We start from the raw sequence: 14,821 nt of genomic DNA, 5'->3' as shown, positions 1-14,821 counted from the left end.
AAACATTGAGAAACATTATTTGTTGCAAATTAAATTCTCTACAACTTTGGTCCAGTAACTTTTTGTCGTAGAACTATAAATAAAAAAGTTATAAGTGAAAATGTTCAGATATTAGAGATATTTATATTTTTCAATAAAACTTTGTTTTATAATTTTACGAAGAAATGATATCAGACCATTTTTGTAGATTGTTTTTCGAGGAACAACTTTTATATACAACATTTTGTCATTAAGTAAATATCTAAGGTTTTACAGCGCTCTGAAGTGAGTACTAATTTTCAGTACTCTGATCTATACAGTATACTTATATTATGTGTGTAAATAATAATTTGTCATCAGTAATTGTTTTTTTTTGTTATTATAATATTTTTAATAATTAATTTTGCAATATTATTAATAATAATTAATTATTGAATCTTTTCCCCACCACCCAGGAGATAGAGTCTGGAAGCGCGTTTTTTTTACGTCGAAAAGCAGGGCTGAAATGTTCTGCAGTGTGCTTCCATTGTTGTGGAGTCTGGGAAAAGAGCCAATAGCCAATATATTATGTATAGTTACTACTGAAAAATAGTACTCACTTCTGAGCGCTGTAAAACCTTAGCTATTGACGTAATGAAAAAATGTTGTATATAAAAGTTGTTCCTCGAAAAACAATCTACAAAAATGGTCTAATATCATTTCTTCGTAAAATTATAAAAAAAAGTTTTATTGAAAAATATAAACATCTCTAATTTCTGAACATTTTCGCTTATAACTTTTTTATTTATAGTTCTACGACAAAAAGTTACTGGACCAAAGTTGTAGAGAATTTAATTTGCAACAAATAATGTGAACGATATTTTTTTATCAAATAAATAGTTTAAGAGATATATCGTAAAAACCATTCCAACCGCTATTTTCAAGATGGCGGCCGTGGGACAAGGGTGGCGACCCCACAAACTTGGTTTTAGCTTCACACTGACCCCCCCTACATATCAAAAAAACAAAATTGCGTCCTCTAAAAATGCGAGGTCAGGCCTAAAAAATGTAACATTTCAATGAACTAAATTCGATGTTACAAAAGTTAGATACGTGTCGATGCTTAAATTTTAATTGTGCAAATCATAAACAGTTAATTTTGCTTTGAAAAATATGATGTCTAGTACTTACTTGTTATCCTTTTAAATTAAAAAAAAATCCTAGAAAAATTGTTTTACCCGGGCGGAGCCAGGGTGATCAGCTGGTATAAATGTTAAATAATTTGGAAAATCCAAAAGTGCACGCCTCATAATTTTTTTTTAATAAATATTTATTAATTATTATTTTTGTTTATTTAATAACAATTAAACCACATCGAATCAGACCCTGAAAAATGAAAGGGTTCTATTCCTGAGCATACTCAAGCGTAAGAGAAAAAAAAGACTCGATTAGTAAAGTATTTCGGTCGCTATCGTGTTAACAAGAACAAAAACCGGCCAAGTGCGAGTCGGGCTCGCGCACAAAGGGTTCCGTAGCAGCAAATATAATAAATTACAGTTAAATCAACCTATCTCAAAAACTATAAGAGATACTTTGATCAAACCAAAAATCGTTGAAAGAGTTAATTAGCATGCATCACCTCTATTTTTTTTAGAATTTTATACCCCGTAGTTATAAAAATAGAGGGGGGGGGACATACTTTTTACGACTTTGAGAGCTGATATCTCAAAAACCGTTCACTTTAAGAAAAATGTTTTTTAGAAAACTTTATATCATTTTAAAAGACCTTTCCATTGATACCCCACACGGGTATGTACATCGAAAAAAAAAATTTCATCCCTCAGTTACATGTATGGGGGGCCCCACCCCCAATTCTTTTTTTTACTATTTAGTGTCATATTTTTGTAGCGGTTCATACAACACATATTCCCATCAAATTTCATCACTGTAGTACTTATAGTTTCCGAGTAAATCGGCTGTGACAGACGGACAGACGGACAGACGGACAGACGGACATGACGAAACTATAAGGGTTCCGTTTTTGCCATTTTGGCTACGGAACCCTAAAAAGGATCCGCACATACAGACACACGGACGTCCAAGACAGAACTTTTTTAAACTGTTTTTTAACTAGTTTAAATAACAAAAATGACATCAAAAATATCATGAACGTTAAAAATAGTGTTTTTTCTTAATATGTGTGTGTATGTATTATCTTACAAGTGCAATGTATGATACATAAAGACATTTTATGTTTGAAAAATCAGATGTTTTGCGCGAAGTGACAGTAGTACCCACCTCAACGCTTCGCTTATGAGGCATGCAATTATACTGAAGTGGATTCTTAATAAAATAAAACTGTACTATACTGTAAACATGTAAGCACTGTGTAACAATATATTTTTCTTTTTTATAAATCAATTTCTACATTAAAAAACCAAATCCGGATTTTCATTCTGGTCGTCCTCATTGATAGTAAAACTTTTCGAGTGTAGATCGGTTGAACATGCCAGTACCAGAGCCGTTCGATATAACATTTCACAGAGATTACGCAACAATCAAGGCACAAAGTTCGATCGGATGCAATCTCTGATTGCTGATAGAATTATGCAAATCGTCCCGGCTACTTATCGGGAGTCCCGGGCTATGCCTGATCACACCGGAGATAGTTGCTGCTATCGGTATACAATGTAGGTCATTGTTGTTTCCATATTGGTATTATGTTAGTTTGTTAAGTGTAATGGTTGGTTTTGTTGGACTTAATCAAAATATCGGCTAATTAAATAGATTTCTATAAGCAAAAAATGTATTTTTCTTCTACAAGCTACAAAACTGTATGGTGTATGAATAAATAAATTTCTAAAGGATAAACAAACTCCTCTCTAAAGCAAATACATTTAGGGTCAAAATTATACTATAAAACTTGTGAACCGAAGGACTGCTCTACTAAACACCCCACTCGAGAAAACAATGTTATCAGATCTATCTGCTAAAAGCTTGCCGAGTGAGACAGACAGATTATCCCCCTGTTGGTTGAAGCAGGACGGCGAATAAACATTCCCGCATTTAGAATTCATTGAAAAACTCCGCGCTGAAAGTTATCTGATCGTAAAAGATGACGCGCCAACTGGACAGAAAATCTCGCTAAATTCTTTATAAATTGTTCCGAGGCTAATTTTTTGCAAACGACTTTCAAATGTTTGTCATAGAAAATCTAATTTAAAACTTTTATTTTAAGGGTTGGTTTGTTTGGAATGTGAAATGGTTATGTTGGTATTTATAATATCTGGAATAACCAGTAGAAATCTATTCAAAATATTTCCCATGACCGAATTTAAAACACTAAGATCAAACATATTCTACTCTTATAACCTTATGAGTAACGACTGAAAATAATATGCAATGTAGCAAGACACGACGTGGAGCTCCTACCTTCCACCTTATTATAATAATGAAGTTATTATTCAGCTATATTTTTAAGACTTAAAATGGCCATGAATTTGAAGAGCGCATAAAACACCGCAGCGAGGTGACATCACCAATTCTATAAATGCTTAAGTGCACTCGATGGAAGGTTCCTAATTTCAAAGTCATGAGAATTTCACAGCTTCTGCAACTATTTGTCGTGTTAGGTGTTTGAGATACCTGACATCGTAATGCAATTTTTACTATACATTTTAATGTAAGTGTGGACCTTTTTATTTGTCTACTACAAATAATTAGTCAAATTTCTACTAGTCTAATCTAAAAACATTGTAGAGATTTTACATTTCTAAACATTTCTCGTTTTGACATTGTAATTCTGAAGAAGCTTAAATATGGAACGATGTTTCATGAGAAAATTAACCGTTTTATGTTAAGTCTTTTCTGTAAATAATATAACACCCGCGTTGTTATGGGTTCAGACAGACAACGCGGTTCTGTTATTCTGAAGAGTTATGTTTACACATATTATTTACTGACACGAAAAGGACAGCGAAAGGGTCTTGAGTAATAAAATTTATATACTTACTTTTATTATTCTCAATAATGAATACAAATTTGAAGAGTTCTTTAGAGATCCCTATGGTACAGAACTGACACATGTTCACTTATGGACCAACAAATTATTGTATAGGAACTTACTATTAAAATCTTTGTACATATTATTATGCTATAGAAGACTTTTAAATATTTCAACATAGAACAGTTTCTGCACTTTATCATCTTTCACAGGTCCATACGTAGTGGCAGGTGGTCGGGGTGATGTCCTGGTGATCAGGAACGCGCGGCCCGACGACGCCAGCTCGTACTCCTGCGAGGCGCTGCATCAGCTCACTGGAGAGAAGCGGAGGAGTCCACCAGCCATGATTGCTGTTTCACGTAAATTTTATTTGAGCTTTTATTTCCGATTTATTGTTAAGAGGGTAAGATTCTATGTAAAGTTAAATCGCCTCCTATTATAGGATTACCTACCTAATATTTTTCCAACGTTTTCATTATTCAAAAATAAGTGTTTGTATTAGGTATTCGTACATTGTGTTTATTAATGATTTATTAGTTCGAGTTATAGATTAGGTATAAATTACAACTTCTGTGTTTATTCGATAGCTTTAGGTACAGAAATCTACAGCTTTACCTCAAGTTTATGGTAAAGTCTCAATTAAAATAATTTCTACAATTTCACCTGTAATTGGAAACGATACCTGTTCAATTAAATTGAGACGAGTTTCAATGGGTATTCATTTGAGTAATCCGTGTTCCGAAGCGCTAGTTTGATCCAGACATCTAATGCATTTTCTAAAGTTATATTCCGTATTTTCGAATAATTGTGTGTTAGATTTGGAAAACGTGAATCCTACTTACTATTATAAAGGCGAAAGTTTGTAAGTGTGGATGTATGGATGTTTGTTACTCTTTCACGTAAAAACTACTGAACCGATTACAATGAAATTTAGCACACATATAGAAGGTAACTTGGATTAACACATAGGATAGGTTTTATCCCGGAAATCCCACGGGAACGGGAACTATGCGGGTTTTCCTTTGAAAACGCGGGCGAAGCCGCGGGCGGAAATCTAGTACATACAATATAATTATTATATTATATCCTACCGATATCTATAAAGTTCTAAAAAAAGGATGTGCGCTTAGTTTGTTGCCAATTTTAATTTTATGTGCAGACCAACTTATTCTCTAAAACAAATAGAGTGGTCGTGAAGTTAACACAGTCATGTTTTATTTGTCAAGAAAAAGTTCAGTTTAGTCGTTTCGTAAGATGGTGTTAATAAAAGAGTTAGGCAAAAAATCTATCATGACCAATGACCATGACCATGATGAAAAAAGTCAATTTTGTCAATTTGAATACTATGTGCATACAGAGAGCACGGGCAGCATGGCGCCTCGAATACTGTCGATATCGGAGGACGAGAGCGTGCCGGCGGGTGGAGACATCCGCCTCGTGTGCTGCGCCATCGGCAACCCGCCGCCCACATACAGGTGAGATCTGCTGCTATACTAGGTACTTCTACAAGAATATAAGAATATAATATTAAATATTTATTTGTTCAAGATAATAAAGACGGTAGAGGTACTTATTTCACTGTTTAATGTTTGTTCATTATATGAAAGTTCATATTATGGAAATATCAAATATATTTATGTCTGCCTTGAAGATATATTCGAAACGTATAGGGGAAGTATATTGTTATATAATACTAGCGGTCCGCCCCGGCTTCGCCCGTGGTACATATTTACGTTTTCTCTACATAAGAACCATCCTCGTACTTCAAGGAATATAATAAAAAAAGAATTATCGAAATCGGTTCAGCCGTTCTCAAGTTATGCGCTTACCAACACATTTTGCGATTCATTTTTTATATATACTAGCGGTCCGCCCCGGCTTCGCCCGTGGTACATATTTACGTTTTCTCTACATAAGAACCATCCTCGTACTTCAAGGAATATAATAAAAAAAGAATTATCGAAATCGGTTCAGCCGTTCTCGAGTTATGCGCTTACCAACACATTTTGCGATTCATTTTTATATATAAGACTAGCAGTCCGCCCCGGCTTCGCCCGTGGTACATATTTACGTTTTCTCTACGTAAAAACCATCCTCGTACTTCAAGGAATATAATAAAAAAAGAATTATCGAAATCGGTTCAGCCGTTCTCGAGTTATGCGCTTACCAACACATTTTGCGATTCATTTTTATATATATAAGATAGAGAAGAAGAAGATGTGTATTTTCGACGACAACATGAAAAGACGCTATAACATTAAAAGCGATTTCATCAAGGGCTTTTTTGCAAAATATTTAGTTTTAGTGTTTTACACTTGAGGTAGATTTAATTTAGATAAATCTTGGGTCACCAAAGTATCTCTTTGAAGTTTTCCTTGCAGAGAAATCGGTAAGTGAAATAGATGGTGAAATACATCTTCGTTTAAACCTCGACTTGACACATTCCTTGAATTTTGTATTTAAAATTAAACAGATAAATCGTCGTTTTAGGCCTTTGCCACACTAGACGGAAACTCCGTCGCCGAACTTCCGCGGCGGAACGCCAATACATGTTAATTGCATATAAAATACAAATAACGGGCACACTACGCGGAAGATCGGTCGTTCCGTCGCGGATGATCCCGCGTTCCGAGCGGACCGTCACTCGCTCGCGTCTGATCGGTCGTCCGCGCACCGATCTTCCGTCAGCATAAGATCGGCAACGTCGCATTACAGGTATTTGTATGCATCGCGCCACATTCAGCGGATAACTCGCAGTGACGACGCACGCACAGGAGCGCAGGCAGCCGACTGATGATCTGCCACTGAATATTCAGTGTGGCTGGTACCGTATAGAACGGATTGACCGCCGCGGAAGTTCGGCGACGGAGTTTCCGTCTAGTGTGTCAAAGGCCTTAAGATTCATGAATTGATTCATAAAAATATGATAGAAATAACTAATCCGTGTCCCCACGTAAGCCTTCCAAAGATCCGGGTACTGTCCTTCTGGTGGTACCCGAGTATTATGGAAATGAGAAACATAATAATTAATAATTTATTTATGTAATCAACCTAAAAATTTCCAAATTTTTTTCGACCTTTAATTAAATCGGATTTTTTACTTACAATAATTGTCAGTATTTTTATGCTATCAATTTTTAATAAAATCAATAAATGTAAATAGAAATTGTAAAATGAGAACCAATCATCATCATCATTCTTAATTTGTATGGGAAATCTATATTAATATTATAAATGCGAAAGTAACTCTGTCTGTCTGTCTGTTACTCAATCACGCCTAACCTACTGAACCAATTTGCATGAAATTTTTTATGGAGATATTTTGATACCCGAGAAAGGACATAGGCTACTTTTATTTGCGAAATATGTACCACGGGCGAAGCCGGGGCGGACCATTAGTATTCTATAAAAATCTTTATACCGTCTTTCCTATTTTTTTCAATCAAAGAAGATTGTATTCGTTGAACATTGTTATGTTTATTTAATATGTATTTAAGAGCTGCTATATATCAGCTCTGTCTTGCAGCTGGTTCCGCTGGAGCGCGGGGCGCGCGAGCCCGGTGGGCGGCGCGGGGGGACGCGTATCGGCAGCTGGCGCGGTGCTGTCCGTGCGCCGCGCACAGTCGGGCGACAGCGGCGCGTGGACGTGCCGCGCGCACAACGCGCTGGGCGAGCAGCGCCGCGACGCCGCGCTCAGCGTGCGCGCGCGCCTGCTCGTCACTGTGCACCCGCAGCTGCAGGTAACCGCTACACTACACTCTTCTTACTAAATTGAAGCATAGCTAATATTTCAATTAATGCAAAATATAACTGATGTTGTGTATCGTCCAATATTTGACGTGACAACGTCTTATAATTGACGACGCGGTTGGCGCAGTGGTAAAGTAACTGCCTACTGAGCCGACGGTCCCGGGTTCGATCCCCGGTCAGGGCAAATATTTGTGTGATGAACTCAATTATTATTTTGTTGTTGGGTCTGGGTGTTATTATCTATATATGTATTTATTAAATATTATATTTATCGTCGCCTAGTACCCACAATACAAGCCTTAATTGAGCTTACTGTGAGACTAGGTCGATTTGTGTAATAATGTCCTATAATATTTATTTATTTATTTTATTTATATATAATTCGATAGAGCCTGCTGCACGCACGAAAAAACATGACTCATGCGGCGTTACCTCGCTCTGAGGCGTTCCATAGTGCAAGCGAGAGCGCGGAACGAGCGATAAAGAAGCACAATCGGCCTTAAGACGTTGTCACGTTCAACTATCGTCAGTAAACCGACTTTACAGACAACCAATTTTTTTTTCTTGAGTGATGACCTTCTTTACAAAACGAGTCAATAAAACGTAGAGCCACAAACAAATGTAACAAGTGCTGCAAGAAACGTTAGCGCTCCTACTAAAGAACATCACAATAATTATTCTTAATATAAACAAATCGTATAAAATAATTTATAAGCATGATAAATTAAAAAAAAACCCCTATCGATAAGATGTGAAAGAACAGAAAGAGCAAGCCTACTCACTATGTGTACGATATCACAATATCTCGAGCAGATTGACGCGTTGCGTGACACTCGCTAACATTCCGCTCGCGCTCAGCCGTCTGCAAATTGAAAAATAAGCATTCACCACACTCGTACATTATTCAGAATAACTGAGACGCGACCGGAATATTGACGGCATATTTCTACTGTTATAGACCTGTATAAGCTAGAAGGTATGGTTAGGGAGCCAGGTGCAAATTTGGTTCATTATTTCCTCTCAAGAGATAATTCGTCAGACGCATGAGAGTATAGCATTATAAAGCCTCATGAACGTCAGCTGGCGCTCGGTTGGGGGGGTGAGCGGTTGTAGCCTCCCACGCACATAGGAAAAAAAATACATTCATTCATTCATTTCCTCTCAGCTAAAAATTTGTCAAATTGTAGCTAACCCAATATCTCAACAAAAAAAAATAGTCAGCTGGTTACAACATGGTGTATTATACGTCAGCTGGTGTCTCGAACATGAAAGTTAAATTTAAAGAAAAATTTATTTTCCGTTATTTCCTCTCAAACAAAAATTTACCTGATGATAGCTTATACGTAACTGTGGATAAATATATATGTCAGCTGGCTGTATCTTGGTGGAAAAACCGTCAGCTGATACGGGAGGCTACAACCGCTCTTCCCCCCAACCGAGCTCCAGCTGACGTTCACGAGGCTTCATAATACTATACTTTGATGCATTTTACTAATTACCGCTTGAGAGGAACTTGGTCATAAAATCTGCTGCTGGCTCCCGGACCAGTATTCAAAGAGCAAAAGGAATGAGTAAACGAAAGCCGAACTTGAATATTTCTCTTATTGCACGCCTCATAAGCGAAGCGTTGAGGTGGGTACTACTGTCACTTCGCGCAAAACATCTGATTTTTCAAACTTAAAATGTCTTTATGTATCATACATTGCACTTGTAAGATAATACATACACACACATATTAAGAAAAAACACTATTTTTAACGTTCATGATATTTTTGATGTCATTTTTGTTATTTAAACTAGTTAAAAAACAGTTTAAAAAAGTTCTGTCTTGGACGTCCGTGTGTCTGTATGTGCGGATCCTTTTTCTTGTTAACACGATAGCGACCGAAATACTTTACTAATCGAGTCTTTTTTTTTCTCTTACGCTTGAGTATGCTCAGGAATAGAACCCTTTCATTTTTCAGGGTCTGATTCGATGTGGTTTAATTGTTATTAAATAAACAAAAATAATAATTAATAAATATTTATTAAAAAAAAATTATGAGGCGTGCACTTTTGGATTTTCCAAATTATTTTAAGTCTCTTGGTATTGTTTCAAATGCCTTGTACCAAGTTTTAACAAATATGAAAAGTTTGACAAATCGTACGGAGTTCTTAGAATTATAACCTCACTTTTCACTTCTGTTAACTACTAAACGGAAACTATTGAACTGAAAAAAATATTTTTTCTTATGAACTTATCATTTATCTTGTAGTGTACGAACCATAATGATGATGTATTAATTTGGTTTTGACTTCGATTGCATATAATTAAAAAAATTCAATTCAAATTAAGCAAAACTTCATGTTAAGAAAGAATATTATGATTAAATTCTTCTATAATCACTACATAGTATAAAACAAAGTCGCTTTCCCTGTCCCTATGTCCCTATGTCCCTATGTCCCTTTGTACGCTTAAATCTTTGAAACTACGCAACGGATTTTGATGCGGTTTTTTTTAATAGATAGAGTGATTCAAGAGGAAGGTTTATATGTATAATAAGATCCATTAAGTAGTGGAGAAGTACTGTTATTTTTGAGGTTTCTAATGTGATGTCGTAAAAAATTACATTTATTCCGCTTACATTGCAAACGCAGGCTGAACCCAATGTACTAAGTATTATACACATTGAAAAGGTCTACAGAAAAGTCCGCGATGGTATATGTCTATCTCTTATGGATAACCCACAATAACTTTTTTTTGTCATTTACTTTTTACGACAAATAATGGCTAATTTTCGAAGCGATTTTAACCAATACAGCATTAATCCTTAACCAATTAAATACCATGGATACATTGTTCATTTAATATAGATCTATATGGCCCTTTACACCGTATGATTTAAGTGAATATTTTCGAAGATATTACAGATTTAAAAATTGCAGGACGTAGCGTTTGCGGCCGCCCGGCTATGTATTTTATACCCGTGCGATGCCGGAGGCCGGAGCGGGCCGCTATATTTTTGTACCTATACAACGTTCACAATTTTTAGGGTTCCGTAGCCAAAATGGCAAAAACGGAACCCTTATAGTTTCGTCATGTCCGTCTGTCCGTCTGTCCGTCTGTCCGTCTGTCACAGCCGATTTACTCGGAAACTATAAGTACTACAGTGATGAAATTTGATGGGAATATGTGTTGTATGAACCGCTACAAAAATATGACACTAAATAGTAAAAAAAAGAATTGGGGGTGGGGCCCCCCATACATGTAACTGAGGGATGAAATTTTTTTTTTCGATGTACATACCCGTGTGGGGTATCAATGGAAAGGTCTTTTAAAATGATATAAAGTTTTCTAAAAAACATTTTTCTTAAAGTGAACGGTTTTTGAGATATCAGCTCTCAAAGTCGTAAAAAGTATGTCCCCCCCCCTCTATTTTTATAACTACGGGGTATAAAATTCTAAAAAAAATAGAGGTGATGCATGCTAATTAACTCTTTCAACGATTTTTGGTTTGATCAAAGTATCTCTTATAGTTTTTGAGATAGGTTGATTTAACTGTAATTTATTATATTTGCTGCTACGGAACCCTTTGTGCGCGAGCCCGACTCGCACTTGGCCGGTTTTATTCTGTAGTGTATTTAGTATCAGCATTGCACCCGTGCGAAGCCGGGGCGGGTCGCTAGTTAAAATTAAAATACTATAATAAGTAGTGTACCAACTATCAAATTTAAGATTAAACGATATTAAATTATTAGATATTCTCTTAAAAAGTGATGCGCATTTTAAATCTTAAAACAGTTTTTAAAAGCGTCTGAGCTTTATTGCAAACGGAACTTTTATTTTATAGTCAAAAAGATAAATAAAACTTTCGATCACGTTATCAAGAAGATAGAACTTTGCCATAAAACTAACTTTTGCGATTAAATAGTTGATCATGTAAACAGATTATTGGAAACAGTTTTCGCTCATAGCAATTATTATTAATCTTCTGGGAATTTCTTAAAGATAACCCAAATTTTCCTTGTGAGTTTAGTTGTTGCTAAAAGTAAATAATACACTTTAAATATAGTACATGTAAACAGCTATATATAACCTTAAATATTTTAAATTTCTTAATAAGTTTTAAGATGGTTTGTTTGGACGATTTATCTGAGTAGTACCTACATTAAAGCAGTTAAAAAATTGTTGCATAACGCAACTATAATCTTAGTTGATTTTCTAAAAAGTTAAGTACGAAACTGAAACGTGATCTCCATTCATTATCGTGAATATCATGGCGCTTACCACATATAAAGGAGGTTGTCATAACAATTAATATGCCAAAACTGTTGCATAATATAATAAAGTTGAAAACACTAACCGTGTTCAAGATTCCAGCTAAGAAAAACTATCCTGATCACACGTTGCAAGTCAATATCACGCTCTTATAAATAATTCAGTAGCGTCAGTTTGCGTTGACATCCAGTGACTGCTCGACCCGATCGGATTAACGGTGGGAATAACTAGCTTTCGGAATGGGTTCGATTCGATGGAAAAAAAATCACGAATCACATTAAAAAGATCAATAATACGCATTTTGAAATAGGTCGATGAATAAAGTGACTAGAAGTATACCAACATCACCGGCTTTTCGTTATAAGGTTTTGTCTCTTACAATCTTACACATTAAAATATAATGTTACAAAATCATTTAGAAATAGATTGTGACTGATAAAGAAGATATCCTTCTGTCTTTTTATTGGTAAAAATTATTGACTACAGAAGTTAATTTCATCTCTACGCTCATTTGTTATTATAATATTAAAAAAAATGTTCCGACCGTAAAAGTTCTTCAAAATTCTGTCTAAACACATTAAAACAGCATCTACTAAGAGTCGTTGTAAAAGTTGGAGCCAAGTTACAAGCGAAACATTTACTTAACAAATCAAACTGTCTTTTGGGAAGTTCATCTTACGATGTTTTAAATTACTTTGCCATAACTGTTTCTAGTTCATTTGAAGCTGTGTTATTGTTATGAGAGTTGCAAGCAGTTTTATCGAGATTTTCTTTCGGTATTTATTTGGGCGGCTTTTATTGTGAAAATATTTGTTTCTGCTGACGTTAAATACAATACGTATTGTTTTAACCTGCGATTATATTCCGATATTTATTACTTTTTATAACTAAAAATATTTGATTTCTTATTAAGTAGCTGCAGTAAAATTTATAAACTACAAGCAAGTGGGTTGATTATTTACTGACTGTGTTGGTGAAACTACGGCCCGTGGTTTTATCCACCTTAGTTAGATATCAGCTCTTTCGGTTTGTTAAGTTTATATGAGACTAGAGGTCCGCCCCGGCTTCGCCCGTGGTACATATTTCGCAATAAAAGGTACCTAGCCTATGTCCTTTCTCGGGTATCAAAATATCTCCATACCAAATTTCATGCAAATTGGTTCAGTTATAGTTTAGGCACGTTTAGGCGTGATTGAGTAACAGACAGACAGAGTTACTTTCGCATTTATAATATTAGTATGGATTATGGGTTTTGGTGGGAAGTTATAAAATGATTTTTTCTATAGTAGTTTGTGCTGTCCCATGACTGCAGTTGAATTCTATGTATAATAAGTTCAAATCAGGTCCAGTTTTATTACAAAGCAGTAGGCAGTGGGGGTTTAGAACCATAAAATAACTACACTTCACTTATTTTTGTATCGTTCTTTCGTCGTTTCTTTCGTTACTGCTTAGATAGAATCCTAGTCGGATGTTAGCTTTTGTACACCACTTTTGAAGTGAAACTTCTTTATCGGGGTTGGAAAAAAATTTAGTGTAACATTTTTTCGCGTGACATTTTTCCGTTACGCGCCATCTTTGATTCGACGTATTTCTGTAAAGTTGCATATAAATTATTTTTTGAAAAATAAGGTCATAAAGAAGTTTCACTTCTTACATGTGTACACTAGTACACGCACACATTTTGTTTAGCTTTATGTTATCAAGTTGAACTTGAAATAGTTTTCTTCCTTTCTTTGTATTGTTTTAAAGGCGAGAAATGTTGCAATTATGAATATTGCTGGTGCTATTTAAAAGGAGGACCAAGAACCGACACTTGGGGTACCCCAATGATTGGTATTGTTTTAGCTTGTTAGATTTCATGTCACTGATCGTAATGCGCGTCCCCAGATAGCGAACTCAGGCAGCACGGTGACGTTCAACTGCTCGGTGGAGGGGGGCGGCGCGCGCGTGCGCTGGCTGCACGACGGCGCGCCGGTGGGGGGGGGCGAGCCGCTGCTGCGCGTGCGCGGCGTGCGGCGCGCGCACCGCGGCATGTACCAGTGCGTGGCCGAGCGCGGCCGCCACGTGGCGCAGGCCGCCGCCGAGCTGCGCCTGGGAGGTGAGCCCCGCTAGCTGAGCACTTTAATACTTCCAGCATGTCAACTCCGGGCGCGTTCAGGTTCAAGTGACCAGACTGCGAGCATACGATTCTATTTGATTGGACATTCCACAACTACAAAACATGTAAATAATATGTGGAAGGATAAAGGTGTACACTTATGCAAAACAAAACTGATTTTTATGTATTATGAAATCTTATGAAACCTAGCACACTTGTGCGCATCAAATCGTCCAAATCTGTAAAAACGAAATAATCCTAGATTAATTCTGATGACGTCATCAGATTCCGCGCAGCTGATGCGATCGACTCGACCGATGATGCTCTCTTATTTCATTTAGTGTACGAGCTGATGATTATGAGAATTGTTCGACTTGAGATTAAACCAATTTAATTTTTTTTTTCAAGAACATTGAAACAGACCCATAATCTAAAAGTAAACAAACAAAACAACAACAGCTGTTATGTTTTAAATAACAAACAATATTTAAACAATCATGAAAGAATCCGTAATCCATCGCATCCCGGACAAAGAATTAAGACTATAAAGCCACTTTAGAATTGTAATAGTATTCCTGATTGCATAGTTTAACAAAGGTTCCGTCTGAGCTGCTCCACGAATCAAGTATTCAAATTTATTCAGCTGAAAAAACGGGAACATTAAAACTAAGCTACTTATTGCCTCGAGCCGAAATCTCGTCAGCCCCTAGTTAAATTTTAATTGATTTCTCGCGTCTCGTGTGTTTTATTTAAT

The 14,821-nt window shown here is 36.1% G+C and overlaps 1 protein-coding gene across 1 annotated transcript in view; it reads left to right on the top strand.

Annotated features, from left to right (window-relative positions):
- The window catches only part of LOC149908149 (cell adhesion molecule Dscam2-like), a 52,115-nt gene that overhangs the window by 29,783 nt on the left and 7,511 nt on the right, over positions 1-14,821 (top strand). Inside the window, exons 5-8 of the mRNA XM_090102669.1 lie at positions 4,174-4,320; positions 5,319-5,436; positions 7,488-7,701; positions 13,857-14,067. Of these exons, the coding sequence (XP_089958795.1) occupies positions 4,174-4,320; positions 5,319-5,436; positions 7,488-7,701; positions 13,857-14,067 (690 nt within the window). The remainder of the gene's footprint in view (positions 1-4,173; positions 4,321-5,318; positions 5,437-7,487; positions 7,702-13,856; positions 14,068-14,821) is intronic.

The sequence above is a fragment of the Colias eurytheme genome, chromosome 6, assembly GCF_061535395.1.
Source record: "Colias eurytheme isolate Ceu_HAF_F1 chromosome 6, ilColEury1 Martin Lab GWU primary, whole genome shotgun sequence".
Taxonomy (NCBI): Eukaryota; Metazoa; Arthropoda; class Insecta; order Lepidoptera; family Pieridae; genus Colias; species Colias eurytheme.
The sequence above is the reverse complement of the archived record's forward strand: the minus strand, read 5'-3'. Positions and strand labels throughout refer to the sequence as shown.